Source organism: Saimiri boliviensis, chromosome 11, assembly GCF_048565385.1.
Source record: "Saimiri boliviensis isolate mSaiBol1 chromosome 11, mSaiBol1.pri, whole genome shotgun sequence".
Taxonomy (NCBI): domain Eukaryota; kingdom Metazoa; phylum Chordata; class Mammalia; order Primates; family Cebidae; genus Saimiri; species Saimiri boliviensis.
The window spans coordinates 83,945,613-83,964,640 of NC_133459.1; the positions used below are offsets into that span (position 1 = coordinate 83,945,613).

General features: G+C 39.5%; 1 protein-coding gene across 1 annotated transcript in view; it reads left to right on the top strand.

Annotated features, from left to right (window-relative positions):
* The first annotated feature begins 248 nt into the window (after positions 1-248).
* CLCA1 (chloride channel accessory 1) overlaps positions 249-19,028 on the top strand; it is a 38,361-nt gene continuing 19,581 nt past the window's right edge. Inside the window, exons 1-5 of the mRNA XM_003921348.4 lie at positions 249-490; positions 4,735-4,875; positions 5,046-5,193; positions 6,410-6,515; positions 16,645-16,822. Of these exons, the coding sequence (XP_003921397.1) occupies positions 329-490; positions 4,735-4,875; positions 5,046-5,193; positions 6,410-6,515; positions 16,645-16,822 (735 nt within the window). The 5' untranslated portion in view covers positions 249-328. The remainder of the gene's footprint in view (positions 491-4,734; positions 4,876-5,045; positions 5,194-6,409; positions 6,516-16,644; positions 16,823-19,028) is intronic.

Below are 19,028 nucleotides of genomic sequence, written 5' to 3' on the forward strand. Positions count from 1 at the left end.
TCACCTGTGAGTGCTCCCGTGGAACCGGATGTGGGCTCCCCCACCCTTACTCCAGCATCTGGCACAGCTGAAGGCAAGGCCAACACTCCTTTCAAGTTGAAATATTTAATAAGTACACAATTTGAGGCTAAGATATTATCATTCTCCTATTGAAGACAAAAGCAATAGTAAAACACATTTAGGTCAAAGGGTTAAAGACCTGTGAGAAACCACTTCTGATAAGTTGGAAACATGTGTCTACATTTTCATATATATATATACTGGTAAAGAAACACACATTCATAACTAGCCTTTTCCAAAGAGTGAACTCACAGGGACATGAGCAGCAATGGGGCCATTTAAGAGTTCTGTGTTCATCTTGATTCTTCACCTTCTAGAAGGGGTCCTGAGTAATTCACTCATTCAGCTGAACAATAATGGCTATGAAGGCATTGTCATTGCAATCGACCCCAATGTGCCAGAAGACGAAACACTCATTCAACAAATAAAGGTAAGCTCATATTAATTGTCCATGATTTTTAAAAAATAAGCATAATGTTGTGATAGAGAGAACATGACTGCCCTATTCCAGCTGCATGACACTGGCAAGTTATTTTTGTGTCTAAGTCTCAGTTTCTTCATCTCTAAAACTGAGATAATAACAAGTTAACCATTAGGATTCTTGTGTCATATGCGATAATAAATGCAATGCACATAACTCAGAGTAATACATTGTTGGTGGCTGATAAATGATGTACTGCTGTGGATTATACCACTGAAAATTATTTAGTTCTATAGTAAGGCAGAGTCAGCTACATTTGACAGATACGTGAGATGCACAGATCCTTTGCCTGATTTTGCTCTTGACTTGTACCAGACTCTCTGTTTATTCTCCTAATTGAAGCCCCCTTCCCTGTGATCCTAAAAGGAGCCCAAGATGCAAATTTCTATGTAAGAACAACCCTGACCCTCTGATGGAAGAACACTTTGCATTTTCTCAGCCCCAATTCAAGGGATCCTTTCAGGGATTTCTTGCTACCCCCTATGAGGCAGAAGGGAAGGGAAGAAGACTTCCTGTCCTGGCAGAAGCATTTACAGTGTTAGAGAAGGTCTTGTACAAGAGCAAACAGATAAAAATAAGAGGGAAATGCCTTATAAAAGACCACCCTGGAATTTGGCTATAACACATCCAGAGGAAGTACTGTGCTAGTAAGAGTACTAGTCTGTAAAATGGGAATAATAATAATAAATATCTCCCTTATAGGATTTTGTGAGGTTCAAAGTTTAAAATGCATGCATATAAAGGGAAGCTGGATGAAGAGTATGTAAGAATACGGTGCAAAACATTGTCTGGGTGAAGAGTATGTAAGAATGCAGTGCAATAATAAATTAGTCTAAATTTATCTCAGAACTTTAAAAAATAACTTTAAAAATGCATACATAGTGCCTGGTACATAGTAAGAGCTCAATAAGTGGTGGATATAGTCATTGGTTACCAGTCCCATTTTGATCTCTCTGGATGGAAAATTAATAGTACAAGGGCCCAGAGGGTTTTCCCCAGAGATCCCTTGCTCTAAGCAGAGGCAAATACAGAAAGGTAATGTTTGGAAAGAAAACCATCTCTACCTGCCAGGAATGTGTAGTTAGGGAATTGCAGCAGTAGGGGATGAGGAACAGAGTGGAGGGCACCACTCACCATAAAACTTACCTACTCAACCCAAAGAGGATCAGGCTGTCTGTGATAAAAGAGAGATTCGGACCTCTTGAATCTCTAATCTAAAATGTTGAGTGAGTTTTTCATTGTTTCTAAATTTGGAAATGGTGTCAGCAAAAATGTAAACAGTGTGTTTCGGTCTCTGGCTAGACAGTGGGATTCAGTAATATGCCAGAAGGAGAATGTACATGCTGTATTCAACTCTAATGACATGGTCATTTGTATCTACAGTATGTAGTGCTTAGAGACTTCAAAGTGCTTCCACTTCATTGTCCTTGGAGGTTTTCCTCCTGAGATATGTACTTCTCACTACAATTACTAAATTGGCTTTCTAGTATGGATCCTAAATTTGAGGGTGAGATAAGTTGGCTTCCACCATTTCCTTCTCTGTAACAAGAACACTTAGAGTTAAATTAAAGTTAATAGAATGCTCAGAGTCCCTAACTCCTTCCTATTCAATGTTCCAGATCTGCAGAGTTGAGGGACCTCATTGAGAGCTTGGCCACCTTTCCCGACCATTCCTCCCTTTGCTCCAACAACCTAATTGCTGATGAGAGACTCTCCCCTGGTTCCCTTGTGGGGACAAAAGCCTCTCTGTTAGCTTTTAAAATGCTTGCTTCAGCAGAACGTTCCCCAGATTTCCCTACCTACAAGACTAATTGATGGCTCTGTACCACTTTCATCTGCTGCACTCTTGCTAATATTAGCCAGGGTAATACATGACACAAGATGAGAAAGGGAGAGTCAGGGAAGCTGTCTTTCCCCCCATCAAATACATACACACACACAAACACACACACACACACACACACACACACACACACATACACGAGAAGGTACATGATAGGGTTATTTTGGGGGTCTCTGCAATGCACAGGAGCCCAGGCACTGCCTGTGTTGGCACTGCTAAACCAGTTTGACACTTACCAAACCTATTTTATTTATCCATTCGTTTATTCATTCAAAAACATTTAGAGAGCATCTAAATTATGTCAGGTACTAGGAGTCCAGTGGTCAATATACTGTCCCTGTCCTGAAGGAATTTCTAGCCCATCCTATAAACTGTCACCGCCAACCTTCTCTCAGCCTGAGAGTTTAAGTGTGTATTAGGAAATGAGGTCACGTTCTGAAAATCTGGAACAGATGCCAAAACAAAGATCCCTTGTTATTGTTTCTATTACCGTGGGGAAAACAAGAGCATTTCATGCTACTTATTCTTCCTGGGAGACATCAAAAATTCACATTTCACAAGTCAAATGATAAGATAAGACTCTAATATATAAAGTTTTACACCTACTTTTCAAGTTTTTGGTGATCTTGCCTCATTTTTTAATTTTATTTTTTAAAGTGACATAATATTAAACTCTGCTAGTGAGTGTTAAAAATCTGGGAGTTTTAGAAGAGGAAAATGTAAATCATTAAGAACATTTACAAAAAAAATTAGAGGCAACCATTATTATCACTATCTGAAAGGGAGAAATTGAGGCTCAGAGAGGTAAAATAAGTTCTCCAATGTATCCCTTGGTAAGAGGCACAGCAGGACTTACCCCTGCACTAATACCCAAGTGCTGCTTCCCCATAAAATGATGAAGTGTTTCTGCTCCTAAGACCATCCCCACTAGGAAATGGAGTCTAGTCACTCTGATCTGTTCCCAAAAGGACTTTGCTCTTCCAATGATCCCTTTTTCTTTTGCATTTTTGGTTTTTTCCATTAGCATAGAAGTATTTTATAATAGTTTCCATTAAAACAAATAAACCGTCTTGTCCTGAAGTACACTTCCAGGTGCTGCCCATTTCTCCATTCCCCTTTAGTTTACAGGAAAACTTCTTGACCTGTTGTTATCTGTATTCACTATCTCCACTGCTTTGCCTCCCACTTTCTCAAATCCTCTCTTATGGGGCTGCTGTCTTTATTCTGCTACAAGGGCTCACCATGCTGCCAAGTCCTGTGATCAGTTCTTAGTCCTCATATTAAGTAATAGCTCAGCAGTGCTTGACACTGATGATCATGCCCTCCTCCCTCCAATGCTCTCATCCCACGGCTTCTCATTTTTTCCACAGGCACTGACTGCCCTTCTGAGGTCCCTGTACTGGCTCCTCTTCCTACCTCTGAATGCTGGGCCTGGGCTCAGTCTTCAGCCTCTTCTTTCCTCTGTCTACATTCACTTTTGAAGCAAATGGTTTTCAGTCCTAACAGACCCACTGCCCCCTTTCTATGACAATATCTTCTATCGCTCTCCCTACTCTCTTGTTGTAATGCAACTCAGGGAATCTGTAGGGACATTTATAATTTAACACTGTAGCTATTTCATTTTAGAAAAGTAAAATTAGATGTAATTTGAAAATATATAATTATGTCATTTTGTACTACACTGTACAAAAAAAATACTTCCATCAAAGTTAAAAAAAAAAAGAAAAATGAATAAATAAATTAATTAATTAAATAATACCATAACGTTTAGTAATACATTTAATTTAACGTAGTATATAATCCCAAAATTATTAAAAGAGTCAGCAGGTTTTAAAATCACGTTCACTTTATGTCTTCACTACTACTTGCTTTGAAACCTTGAGAATTATTCTGTTTCACCCTCAAAGGTTTATTGATCCTCTAAGGAGCAAATGAAATGAAACTCATAGCTAACACTTTATACTTGCTTGTGCAAAGTAAACATTGTTCCTAGCACATCACATGTTTCACTTTGTTCTTTACCACAGCCTTATCAGCTCGTCACTATAATATTCCATTTTGTAAATGGGAAAACTGAGGCTCAGAATTAGGAATTGCCTAACGTCCCACAAAAAGTGGTGCAGCCAGGATTAGAGTCTGCCTCTAGAGTCTGCATTGTTAGTGATGATGCTGTGACACAGAGTATATGGTAAATGCTCACAAAGCTTAGCTGGTATTATTAAAAGGTATTTTTACGTTTCTTCTCACCTTAACAAATAACTCATTTTTGAAAATGTGAAATCCAGATGGGAATTTGAATCACTGGTAATTTATTTTCAGTAAATTGTTATGTGTTTTTTTTTCTTCCCAGGACATGGTGACCCAGGCATCTCTGTACCTGTTTGAAGCTACAGGAAAACGATTTTATTTCAAAAATGTTGCCATTTTGATTCCTGAAACATGGAAGACAAAACCTGACTATGTGAGACCAAAACTCGAGACCTACAAAAATGTGAGAATATCAAGTTCTTCTTCCAAATTCCATTTTTTCCTGTAACCCAGATTTTTTAAAATCAAAATACTCTAGAATCAAATGCAAATGTTTAAAACTTACTCCTGTGTGAATAAAGTTACTTTATTTGCTGAAACTTTGTGATGATAAAACTTTTTGTTAAATTTCAGGCTGATGTTCTGGTTGCTGAGTCTACTCCTCCACAGAATGATAAACCTTATACTGAGCAGATGGGAAAGTGTGGGGAGAAGGGTGAAAGGATCCACCTCACTCCTAATTTCGTATCAGGAAAAAAGTTACGAGAACATGGACCACAAGGTATGAAATGTTCTACCTTAATTCTCGTACAATTTAACTATTTTACATTAAAAATGTATCGACACTAGCATTATTTTTGTGAGTAAGCACATATAAGCCAAATAAACTATTAGAGATAAAACATTATAGCATTTTTCACTTAAAATAGAACATGCATTTCACTTAGAACTTCTAGCATTTCTCAGCTAATGAATTACTTTAGATACATGTATAAATATGATATTTTGAATTTTCATAAATTATTATTATACATTATACTACAACTGAAAAGGAGTTTAATTTGTATTAAGTTTCTACGGATCTGTAAGGAGACAACTGAATTAAATCTTCTGCCTGCAATACATATGATAGCCAGAAGATGACGTATATGTGCAGTGCTGGCAGAAGTGCAGGCTTCTAGGCACACAGAAGCTTGGTTTTAAAAGAATACAAGTCACTCAGACAAAGATAGGAAGAAAGTATTCCAAGCTACAGAAACATATGTAAGAATGACCAGAGTTAAGCAAGAGCATGATGTGACCTAGCAAAAGAAGGAGTTCAGAAATTCATCATAATTATAGAGTTGGGAAATAAGTAGAGAACAGCAAGAAAAATGGCTGCAGAGAAGAGCAGGCCTGAGGCATCAGGGACCTTGTACAGCATGCTGAGAAGTTGGACTTACCCTGAAGGATGGAGACATGGAGGCCAATCTGGTGACTATTGCAGCAATTCAGGAGTAAGTGGCAATGAGCCTGGAAAGGTGGAAATGGATCAAAAAGACTAAGGTGGAGTAGGCAGACGTTGAGGTTTGATGGCATATGAGCCACCAGGGAGGAGAATTGATTGAGGATGCTGCCCAGGCTGCTATAGGAATTCCTGGGCTCCCATAGCCACGTGTGCTGACCTCTGTCATCATACCTGCACTACCAGGCATTTTCGTTTCTAATCACAAATATCCTCCACTACACCAGGAGCTATATGACGATAGGGCAGCTGTTTCTCTGTGTCTGAATAACTGCTTGGCACTTACTAGGTGCCTGATTAACATTTGACGAGCCAAAATAAGTATTTATATTTTAGGGAAATGTACAATTGTGATATTAGATCTAAATAAATCAAGTCTAAAAAATCAACAGAGCAAAGCATAAACATTCCAAAAAAAATTGCTTTCTTCCAGTGTGAGAAGGTAATTTTGCCATTCTTATTGTAATCAGGTTTTTAAAATATTTTCTCACAGGTAGGGCATTTGTCCATGAGTGGGCTCATCTACGATGGGGAGTATTTGATGAGTACAATAATGACGAGAAATTTTATTTATCCAATGGAAAAATCCAAGCAGTAAGGTATACATACTTTGGTTTAACTTTTTCTATACTATTTTAAATTGCAAACTTTTTTTTCTTGAATTGATTACTTTTAAAAATGCATGCCCTGTTGTATTTTCTAATTCAAATTCATTCTTAGTGCCTTCTTTTTCAGATTCCCACAAAACTACCATTTTGCTTACTTTACAAGTGCTTCAGTTAATTGAATTCTTCACTCTGTAGCTAGAAATCATTTGCCTCCTTTTTAAAAAAATTGTACCAACTATAATAAATCTATGTTCAGTGCTACGTTCAGTGTCTCCATCATCCGATACCAGCATCAGTGACATTGACAGAGCTAATGAGGCTCTTCAGTTCCTTGAGGGAAGAATAATTTTTTTTTTTTTTTTTTTTTTTTGAGACAAGACCTTACTCTGTCACCTAGGCTGGAGTGAGCCGTGATGCAATCATGGCTCACTCCAGCCTCAACCTCCTGGGCTAGAGCAATCTTCCTACCTCAGCCTCCCGAGTAGCTGGGACTACAGGAACACATTATGATGTCAGACTAATTTTTATATTTTCTGTAGAAATGGAGTCTCACCATGTTGCCCAGGCTGGTTGTTGAACTCCTGGGCTCAAGAGATCCTCCCACCTTAGCCTGCCAAAGGGCTCACACCTGTAATCCCAGCAGTTTGAGAGGCCGAGGCAAGATCACCTGAGGTCAGGAGTTCGAGACCAGCCTGACCAACATGGCAAAACCCGGTCTCTACTAAAAATACAAAAAAATTAGCTAGGTGTGGTAGCACCCACCTGTAATCCCAGCTACTCGGGAGGAGGCTGAGGCAGGAGAATTACTTGAACCCAGGAGATAAAGGTTGCAGTGAGCTGAGACTGTAACACTGCACTCCAGCCTGGATGACAGAGTGAGACTCCATCTCAAAAAAAAAAAAAAAGAGAGAGAGAGAGAGAGACTAAGTGCACTGCTGCCTCCTAGAGCCATGCATAGCCTACCGGATGCTTCAGCCTGTACACTCTGCACTACACGGACCACAGCCTCTGGGGGCTTCTCTGATGCAATTATATATTGCTTTGACTTTTCAAACCCAATGGGCACTGTTCCAAACCTAACATCTATCTTTCCTAGTTCTCTTTCCTAAGCTTCCAGATAGTTAGACACTGTCTATTGCCTTGGCAGAAAGGCTGATTTGTGATATTTCTTTCTAGAAATAGTCTAGAAATGTGTACATATACAGCATGTTTTTCCTTCCACAGATAAGACGTGATTACTACATACTCTTTAAAACTTTTAATTTTAATATATTAATAATATGTATTACTCTTTATCTTCAAAATTTTAAATTATTTTTAAGGCTTAGAAGCAGTCACACAAATGTCAGTACTGCCCAGCACAGAAGTTTACTTCATTCATATAATACAGAACATCTGTTGGAAGCCAACAATCTACATTATATTTAATAGGGAAACACTAGAGACATTGCCAGGATTAAGAACAGCTACTATTACCACAATTATTGAACCTTGCTTAGGAAGTTGTGGCTAATGTAATAAAACTGGGGAGGTAAAAAGATGGACTACTAGAAAGGAAGAGAGAAAATCACTGTTATGCAGATGATGTGATCCACTTAGAAAACACAAGGAAATAAATGGAAATTAAAATTGACAAGGGAAGCCAATAAGGTCACCAGATATAAAATAATTATTCAAATTACTTTTCCATATCTTAGCAATAACCAGTTCAAAAACATAATAGGAAAATACTCCATTCAAGACAGCAATGAAAGGTATAACAAAAGTAGAAACAACTCTAAGAAATGTGAAAGATGTATTTAAAGAAAACTACAAAATCCTTCTCAAGGGATTAAAAGAAAACCAAGACAAATTGAGACACATTCAACTCATGGGAGATATAAACTCAAACAAAATTCATATGTAGGTTTTATGAAAATCTAGTCAGAAGTACATCAATTAAAAAAAATCCATGAGTTCATTTAGTAGATAGTAGCTAAGATCACTTTGGGGAAAAAAGTAATAAAGGAAATTCTTACTTTTCAAATTTTAAATATGCTATAAAACTAAATTAATTAAAACAATGTGGACAGACATTTACATATATGATAATTTAGGTACTATAGGTAGAATTACAAATCTATGAAAAAAGGTAGGATTTCTTGAGATAGACAATTTTTTTTTTTTTTCTTTTTTTTTTTATTGCATTTTAGGTTTTGGGGTACATGTGATGAACATGCAAGATTGTTGCATAGGTACACACATGGCAGTGTGCTTTGCTGCCTTCCGTCCCCTCACCTGTATCTGTCATTTCTCCCCATGCTATCTCTTCCCACCTCCCCACCCCCCACCCCTCCCCCATTTCCCCCCAACAGACCCCAGTGTGTAGTGCTCCCCTCCCTGTGTCCATGTGTTCTCATTGTTCAACACCCGCCTATGAGCGAGAATATACGGTGTTTGATTTTCTGCTCTTGTGTCAGTTTGCTGAGAATGATGGTTTCCAGGTTCATCCATGTCCCTATAAAGGACGTGAACTCATCGTTTTTGATGGCTGCATAATATTCCATGGTGTATATGTACCACATTTTCCCTATCCAGTCTATCATCGTTGGGCATTTGGGTTGGTTCCAGGTCTTTGCTATTGTAAACAGTGCTGCAATGAACATTCGTGTGCACGTGTCCTTGTAGTAGAATGATTTATAATCCTTTGGATATATACCCAGTAATGGGATTGCTGGGTCAAATGGGATTTCTATTTTTAGGTCCTTGAGGAATCGCCACACTGTCTTCCACAATGGTTGAATTAATTTACATTCCCACCAACAGTGTAAAAGTGTTCCTATTTCTCCACATCCTCTCCAGCATCTGTTGTTTCCCGATTTTTTAATGATCGCCATTCTAACTGGTGTGAGATGGTATCTCAGTGTGGTTTTAATTTGCATTTCTCTGATGACCAGTGATGATGAGCATTTTTTCATATGTTTGTTGGCCTCCTGTATGTCTTCTTTTGTAAAGTATCTGTTCATATCCTTTGCCCATTTTTGAATGGGCTTGTCTGTTTTTTTCTTGTAGATCTGCTTTAGTTCTTTGTAAATTCTGGATATCAGCCCCTTGTCAGATGGGTAGACTGCAAAAATTTTTTCCCATTCTGTTGGTTGCCGATTCACTCTACTGACTGTTTCTTTTGCCGTGCAGAAGCTGTGGAGTTTGATTAGGTCCCATTTGTCTATTTTGGCTTTTGTTGCCATTGCTTTTGGCGTTTTGGTCATGAAGTCCTTGCCTACACCTATGTCCTGAATGGTTTTGCCTAGATTTTCTTCTAAGGTTTTTATGGTATTAGGTCTGATGTTTAAGTCTTTAATCCATCTGGAGTTAATTTTGGTGTAAGGTGTCAGGAAGGGGTCCTGTTTCTGCTTTCTGCACATGGCTAGCCAGTTTTCCCAACACCATTTATTAAACAGGGAGTCCTTTCCCCATTGCTTGTTTTTGTCAGGTTTGTCGAAGATCAGATGGTTGTGGGTATGTTGTATTTCCTGTGAGGCCTCTGTTCTGTTCCATTGGTCTATATCTCTGTTTTGGTACCAGTACCATGCTGTTTTGATTACTGTAGCCTTGTAGTATAGTTTGAAGTCCGGTAGTGTGATGCCTCCCGCTTTGTTCTTTTTGCTTAGAATTGACTTGGCTATGCAGGCTCTCTTTTGGTTCCATATGAAGTTTAAGGTGTTTTTTTCCAGTTCTGTGAAGAAGGTCATTGGTAGCTTGATGGGAATAGCGTTGAATCTGTAAATTACTTTGGGCAGTATGGCCATTTTCACGATGTTGATTCTTCCTAACCATGAACATGGAATGTTTCTCCATCTGTTTGTATCCTCTCTTATTTCGTTGAGCAATGGCTTGTAGTTCTCCTTGAAGAGGTCCTTTACGTTCCTTGTTAGTTGTATTCCTAGGTACTTTATTCTCTTTGTAGCAATTGTGAATGGCAGTTCGTTCTTGATTTGGCTCTCTTGAAGTCTATTACTGGTGTATAGGAATGCTTGTGATTTTTGCACGTTGATTTTGTATCCTGAGACTTTGCTGAAGTTGTTTATCAGTTTCAGGAGATTTTGGGCTGAGATGATGGGGTCTTCCAGATATACAATCATGTCATCTGCAAATAGAGACAATTTGATTTCCTCCTTTCCAATTTGGATACCCTTTATTTCTTTTTCTTGCCTGATTGCTCTGGCTAGAACTTCCAGTACTATATTGAATAGGAGTGGTGAGAGAGGGCATCCTTGTCTAGTGCCTGATTTCAAAGGGAATGCTTCCATTTTTTGCCCATTCAGTATGATATTGGCTGTTGGTTTGTCGTAAATAGCTTTTATTGTTTTGAGATACGTTCCGTCAATACCTAGTTTATTGAGGGTTTTTAGCATAAAGGGTTGTTGAATTTTGTCAAAAGCCTTTTCTGCATCAATCGAGATAATCATGTGGTTTTTGTCTTTGGTTCTGTTTATGTGGTGAATTACGTTTATGGACTTGCGTATGTTGAACCAGCCTTGCATCCCCGGGATGAATCCTACTTGATCATGGTGGATGAGCTTTTTGATATGCTGTTGCAATCGGTTTGCCAGTATTTTATTGAAGATTTTTGCATCTATGTTCATCATGGATATTGGCCTGAAATTTTCTTTTCTTGTTGAGTCTCTGCCGGGTTTTGGTATCAGGATGATGTTTGTCTCGTAAAATGATTTGGGAAGGATTCCCTCTTTTTGGATTGTCTGGAATAGTTTCAGAAGGAATGGTATCAGCTCCTCCTTGTATGTCTGGTAGAATTCAGCTGTGAACCCATCTGGACCTGGGCTTTTTTTGGGTGGTAGGCTCTTTATTGCTGCCTCGACTTCAGACCATGTTATTGGTCTATTCAGGGTTTCGGCTTCTTCCAGGTTTAGGCTTGGGAGGTTGCAGGTGTCCAGGAATTTATCCATTTCTTCCAGGTTTACTAGTTTATGTGCATAGAGTTGTTTGTAATAATCTCTGATGATGGTTTGGATTTCTGTGGAATCTGTGGTGATATCCCCTTTATCGTTTTTTATTGCATCAATTTGGTTATTCTCTCTTTTCTTTTTTATTAATCTGGCTAGTGGTCTGTCTATTTTGTTGATCTTTTCAAAAAACCAGCTCCTGGATTTATTGATTTTTTGAAGAGTTTTTTGTGTCTCTATTTCCTTCAGTTCTGCTCTGATCTTAGTTATTTCCTGTCTTCTGCTAGGTTTTGAGTTTTTTTGATCTTGCTCCTCTAGCTCTTTCAATTTTGATGATAGGGTGTCAATTTTAGATCTCTCCTTTCTTCTCATGTGGGCACTCATTGCTATATATTTTCCTCTAGAGACTGCTTTAAATGTGTCCCAGAGATTCTGGTATGTTGTGTCTTCGTTCTCATTGGTTTCGAAGAACATCTTTATTTCTGCCTTCATTTCATTGTTTATCCAGTCAACATTCAAGAGCAAGTTGTTCAGTTTCCATGAAGCTGTGCGGTTCTGAGTTAGTTTCTGCATTCTGAGTTCTAACTCGATTGCACTGTGGTCTGAGAGACTGTTTGTTATGATTTCTGTTCTTTTGCATTTGCTGAGGAGTGATTTATTGCCAATTATGTGGTCAATTTTAGAGTAGGTGTGATGTGGTGCTGAGAAGAATGTATATTCTGTGGATTTGGGGTGGAGAGTTCTGTAAATGTCTATTAGGTTTGCTCGTTCCAGGTCTGTGTTCAGGTCCTGGATATCCTTGTTGATTTTCTGTCTGGTTGATCTGTCTAATATTGACAATGGGGTGTTAAAGTCTCCCACTATTATTGTGTGGGAGTCTAAGTCTCTTTGTAAGTCATTAAGAACTTGCCTTATGTATCTGGGTGCTCCTGTATTGGGTGCATATATATTTAGGATCGTTAGCTCTTCTTGTTGCAGTGATCCTTTTACCATTATGTAATGTCCTTCTTTGTCTCTTTTGATCTTTGTTGCTTTAAAGTCTATTTTATCAGAGATGAGAATTGCAACTCCTGCCTTTTTTTGCTCTCCATTTGCTTGGTAGATCTTCCTCCATCCCTTTATTTTGAGCCTTTGTGTATCCTTGCATGTAAGATGGGTTTCCTGGATACAGCACACTGATGGGTTTTGGCTTTTTATCCAATTTGCCAGTCTGTGTCTTTTGATTGCGGCATTTAGTCCATTGACATTTAGGGATAGTATTGTTATGTGTGAATTTGATGCTGTCATTTTGATGCTACCTGGCTGTTTTGTTGGTTAGTTGATGCAGATTCTTGATTGTGTTGATGCTCTTTTACCATTTGGTGTGTTTTTGGAGTGGCTGGTACTGGTTGTTCCTTTATATGTGTAGAGCCTCTTTCAGGAGTTCTTGTAGAGCAGGTTTGGTGGTGATGAAATCTCTGAGTGCTTGCTTGTTCACAAAGGATTTTATTTTTCCTTCACTTATGAAGCTGAGTTTGGCTGGATAGGAGATTCTGGGTTGAAAGTTCTTTTCTTTAAGGATGTTGAATATTGGCCCCCAATCTCTTCTGGCTTGTAGGGTTTCTGCTGAGAGATCTGCTGTGAGTCTAATGGGCTTCCCTTTGTGGGTAACCTGACCTTTCTCTCTGGCTGCCCTTAGCATTTTCTCTTTCATTTCAACCCTGGTGAATCTGACGATTATGTGCCTTGGAGTTGCTCTTCTTGAGGAATATCTCTGTGGTGTTCTCTGTATTTCCTGGATTTGAATATTGGTCTGCCTTGCTAGGTTGGGGAAGTTTTCCTGGATAATATCCTGAAGAGTATTTTCCAGCTTGGATTCATTCTCTTCATCACATTCAGGTACACCTATCAGACGTAGATTAGGTCTTTTCACATAGTCCCACATTTCTTGAAGATTTTGTTCATTCCTTTTTGCGCTTTTTTCTCTGTTCTTGCCTTCTCTTTTTATTTCATTGAGTTGGTCTTCGACCTCTGATATCCTTTCTTCTGCTTGGTCAATTCGGCTGTTGAAGCTTGTGCATGCTTCACGAAGTTCTCGTGTTGCGTTTTTCAGCTCCATCAATTCACTTATTCTCCTCTCTATGCTGTCCATTCTCGTCAGCAGTTCGTCCAATCTTTTTTCAAGGTTCCTATTTTCTTTGCGATGGGTTAGAACATGTTCTTTTAGCTCATTGTAGTTTCTTACTACCCATCTTCTGAAGTCTGATTCTGTCATTTCATCACCCTCCTTCTCCATCCGGTCTGGTTCCCTTGCTGGTGAGGAGTTGTGATCACTTTTAGGAGGAGAGGTGTTCTGGTTTCGGGAGTTTTCATCCTTTTTACGCTGGTTTCTACCCATTTTTGTGGGTTTATCCACCTGTTGTCTGTCTCTGTCCCAGGGAGTTGGAGCTTTATGAGTTTCCGTTGCACTACTGCCTTTTTTGATTTTTTTTTTTTTTTTCAGGTCGGACCCGCCCAGCTAGCAGCACGCCTAGCCTCTGCCTGCCCGCAGGGGCTTTGCTGAGCTGCTGTGGGCTCCGCCCAGCTGCCCTGAGCTCTTCCCTGTAGTCCTTTTTATATGGGCATAGTTAGAACTGTCTGGGCAATGGTGGCCCCGCCTCTGTTATGGCGGACTCTCTCTGTTGTGGCAGGTTGCCTCGGCAACGGCGGGTTGCCTCGGCAACGGCAGCCTGCCTCCGTAGCGGTGGAGAGTCTCAGTAATGGCGGAAGCCCCTCCCCCACGGAGCCGGACCGTCCCGGTTCAGCTGTGCTTGGTTTGAAGGGCTCAACCCAGAGGGTTTCCAATTACTGTTTTTGTTTTCGTTGTTGTTGGGGGTGGAGGGGTGGGACCAACCGAGCCTGATCACCTGGCTCCCTGACTGAGAGTCTTTTCTTTTAAGTTGAACGACCCCGCGTTCCGGTCGCTTGTTGAAAAGGCGCCGGGATCTCCCGTGCTGCGACTCACGGAGTCGGCTCGGACCGCGGCGCCGGCTCCTGGCGGATTTTTTGCCTAGGAATCTCCTGGCCTGGCTCGCTATTTCAGATGAATGGGCTATTCTGCCGTCTCAAGGCTCTGCTCGCCAGCTAAGAGGGCTCCCAGACCAGTGGCTTTTGTACGGAGAACCGCAGCAACAGGGAGTGGTCACAGCAGCCGCGCGGGCGGAATCAGCCCCGCGGGGGCCAAAACAGCCGCACCGGCTGGGACTGCGACGCTGGCGACCCCTCTGCCTGGGTATCTCCTGGTCTGTGGGCAATAAGAGTTCGTCTGGAAATGCGGCATCCACTCACCCTCTGCACTTTCACTGGGAGCTGAAGTCCTGAGCTGTTCTTAGGCGGCCATCTTGGAAGTCGGATCGAGATAGACAATTTTTAACTATGTGAGAAAAAATTCACATGCTCTTTTCCAATTGGATGAACTCATTAAAGATAAAAAGCAAAATTATAATGAAAAATAGCAGAATGTTAATAAGCATTAAATCCCTAAACAGCAAAGCTCTTTCAATGCATTCAATCATTGGAAAATATAACTAAGAATAATAATTGTGACTACATATAAATTAAAAATTTTGTTGCACACAAACCAAACATAAACTGAATGAAAAGGAAAAAACAGAAAAAGATATTTCCAAAAATAAAAAAGCTTGTAGAAGCTTAGTATTGTAACACATAAAGACCTTTTTAAAAAACAGGCCAGGTGCGGTGGCTCACGCCTGTAATCCCAGCACTTTGGGAGGCCGAAGTGGGTGGATCACGAGGTCAAGGGATCAAGACTATCCTGGTTAACATGGTGAAACCCCATCTAAAAACACAAAAAAATTAGCTGGGCATGGTGGCACATGCCTGTAATCCCAGCTACTCAGGAGGCTGAGGCAGGAGAATTGCCTGAACCCAGGAGGCAGAGGTTGCGGTGAGCCGAGATCGCGCCATTGCACTTCAGTCTGGGTAACAAGAGTGAAATTCCGTCTCAAAAAAAAAAAAAAAAAAAAATTCAGTAAAACAGTAACATCTTAATAGAAAAATAGACAAAGGAGAAGAATAAATAAACTAAACATGTTAGTCTGAATACATGTGATAGTATTAAAAGATAAAAAATTATTAACATTTTGAATTTTTTTTTGAGACAGTCTCACTGTGTCTCTCAGTCTAGAGCTCTGTGGTGCAATCTCAGCTCCCTGCAACCTCTGCCTTTTCAAGCCAGTTTCAAGAGATCCTTGTGCCTTAGCTTCCTGAGTAGCTGGGATTACAGGTGTGTGCCACCACACCCAGCTCATTTTTATTGTATTTCTGGTAGAGTTAGGTTTCGCCATGTTGCCCAGGTTGGTCTCAAACTCCTGGCCTCAATCAATCCACTCACCTCAGCTTTCCAAAGTGCTGGGATTACAGGTGTGAGTCACCACACCCAACCACATTTTGATGTTGAATAATATATCACAAAATTATATGCTGAGTTTTTTTTAAAAAGCAGGAAACAAAGCTATATGTGCAATGTTATGTTAATATGTAGAAAGTAAAAAATCCTTCAACATGGTAACACTAGCTCATTTCTGATGGTGAGACATGTTTTTTTCTTTTCTTTATGCATTTTGCCATTTTCCAAATTTGCTATAGTGTTAATGCATTGTTATTCTTAAAAAATACAATTAAACAATAAGATGTAGGAGGAAAGCATTCCAGCTATAACAGCAACAAAACTCATAAATATCTAATATACAGAAACATTTAAAGTGACTATGAACACACCAGAACTCTACAAAAACCATATGAAATAAACTAGGAAAGAAACAAACAAACAAGAAATGTCAGCAAATCTTTTCTTGGAAATAAAAGAGGGCTCTTCACTTTCTAGGGATGAGGGGAATAGATTCAGAGGTGCCTGAGGACTTAGTTCTCTGTTTTAATGCTAACAGCAGCCCTAAGCCAGAGTTGGCTTTTCTGCTGCATAGAAATATATTCTGATACTGTTTTTGTAATCCCCTATTTTCTGGCAAACAGAAATGACTCTGATGACAATTTAATAATTTCGCTATGACAGGGGATGTCCTTGTTTCTTGGATCATGAGAGGAAATCGCATTAAGGCAATCTGTCAGAAACTGAGCATAGACTCTGACCCTTTGAAATGGTGACATCACCTAAACATATAACCTTCCTGTATTTTCAGATGTTCAGCAGGTATTGCTGGTATAAATGTAGTAAAAAAGTGTCAGGGAGGCAGCTGTTACAACAAAAAATGCACGTTCAATAAAGTAACAGGACTCTACGAAAAAGGATGTGAATTTATACCCCAAACCCACCAGACCGAGAAGGCTTCTATAATGTTTGCACAATACATTGATTCTGTAAGTATCTTGTTCTTTTTTTCCCCCTAGATTATTATGAATTTAGTGAGGCTTTTACTCCATGTGCTCTAAGGGAGAATCAAATTTTAGAGAAATCATCAGTGAGCAGTGAATTCTCCCTGGGACAAGCTGGGAGTACAAGTCAAGGATAAAGTCCTATCTTCCTTCCCCTAACCCTCCTAGTATCCATGCTTTCTTCTCCGTCATCTCCCTCTCACTCGTTTTTTAGTTCAAGTGCTTAGGATTACTTTAAATACTCACAAAGGCATACAAGTACAGACATTCTTACTTAAATAAGGACTTTACTCAGGGGGATTAGGCAGTTCCTTTTATTAGTTAATAAAGACATGATCAATAGGCTCTTGATTTAACTTTCAGAGAGCTCTTTTCAGCCTGCATGTTTGCTTTTGGTGGCTAACTGAAATTTTCTGTCTTTTTCAGAGTAATGGTTATGTTAGGGAGTTTATACATAGTTTTAACAGCTTTAAATAGTTTTAAAATTTGTAATTTTTTTAATGACCAACTGGCCATAAAATGAACTTGACCAGTTATTTATATTACTGCTAATTATATAAATCAGAAATTTTGCACAAAATGAGATTGAAGGCATCAGTTAACTGACATCAGTGGGAAGTCTTATCTTCCAGTCTCTCATATAAAATTACATTTTCCTTTTGCAATGGAGGGTGAAATAACTTGTAAGAGTCTGCCAATAGTAATGCAGCGTAAGTTTTTAAAATTTGATGCACCATAGCTCACCAGGCCCATCGTTCTTCAATTTGGCATTGCAGTCCATTACCAGACCTATTCAGAAACTTCCAGGAGGAGGCTCAGATTATGTATTTTAAATTAGCCACAGAGTTAAATCTGATGCCTAGTCAAGTGTGGTACCCTCTTCCTGGGGTTAACACAAAAGTTTTTCAACTCTTTTTCCTAAAAAGTATCCATATTTATAACATAAAAACATTATGAAAGCAGATAACCTGAAAATGCACATAAAGGGAAAAATGTTGTACAACAAATAATTACTTTTTAAATTAATAGAATCCCAGATATTAGTATTTGTAATTCAATGATAACATTGTAACTGAGAGGAGGAACTACTTACTTCTCTTTTGTATACTATGCCTTTAAAAAAATCCCCCACATGCTAGGGATATAAACATAAGCAAGTGCTGTATGACATAAGAAAGGGAAAAGAGCCGGGTGCGGTGGCTCAAGCCTGTAATCCCAGCACTTTGGGAGGCCGAGGTGGGTGGATCACGAGGTCGAGAGATCGAGACCATCCTGGTCAACATGGTGAAACCCCGTCTCTACTAAAAATACAAAAAAATTAGCTGGGCATGGTGGCACGTGCCTGTAATCCCAGCTACTCAGGAGGCTGAGGCAGGAGAATTGCCTGAACCCAGGAGGTGGAGGTTGCGGTGAGCCGAGATCGCGCCATTGCACTCCAGCCTGGGTAACAAGAGCGAAACTCCGTCTCAAAAAAAAAAAGAAAAAAAAAAAAGAAAGGGAAAGGAACCAGGAACCATCATTTATTGGCTGTGTTAGGATTGACTCTAGTGCATATATTCTCATTTATTCCCTGCATGATAACTACCACCGTTTTGTAGATTTAATAATTCAGGTGCAGAAAGGTTAATGTTATTTTAAAAACAACAAAATTATATTGAGTTTTTGTTATGTGTCAGACACTAGAGCCAAATTTTGAGGACGCCAAATGTAGTAGGCAGGTTTCTATAATAGATGGTGTATTAGTGCATTTTCACGCTGCTATGAACTATATCTAAGACTGGGTAATTTATAAATAAAGGAGGTTTCATTGACTCACAGTTCCACATGGTTAGGGAGGCCTCAGGAAACTTACAATCATGGTGGAAGGCAAAGGGGAAGCAAGGAACACCTTACGAGGTGGCAGGAAAGAGAGAATGTAGGGGAGACTGCCACTTACAAAATTATCAGATACTGTGGGAACTGACTTAGCATCACAAGAACAGCATGGGGGAAACCATCTCCATGATCCAATTACCTCCCACCAGGTCCCTCCCTTGCAATGTGAGGATTGCAACTTGAGATGAGATTTGGGTGAGGACACAGAGCCAAAGCATTTCAGATGGATTTACAGCCCAATAAGTGCATTGCAATGTTAAAGGGACTTTACTGAAATTTCTGCAGGATACTGTGAGACTCTAAAGAGTGGAATGGA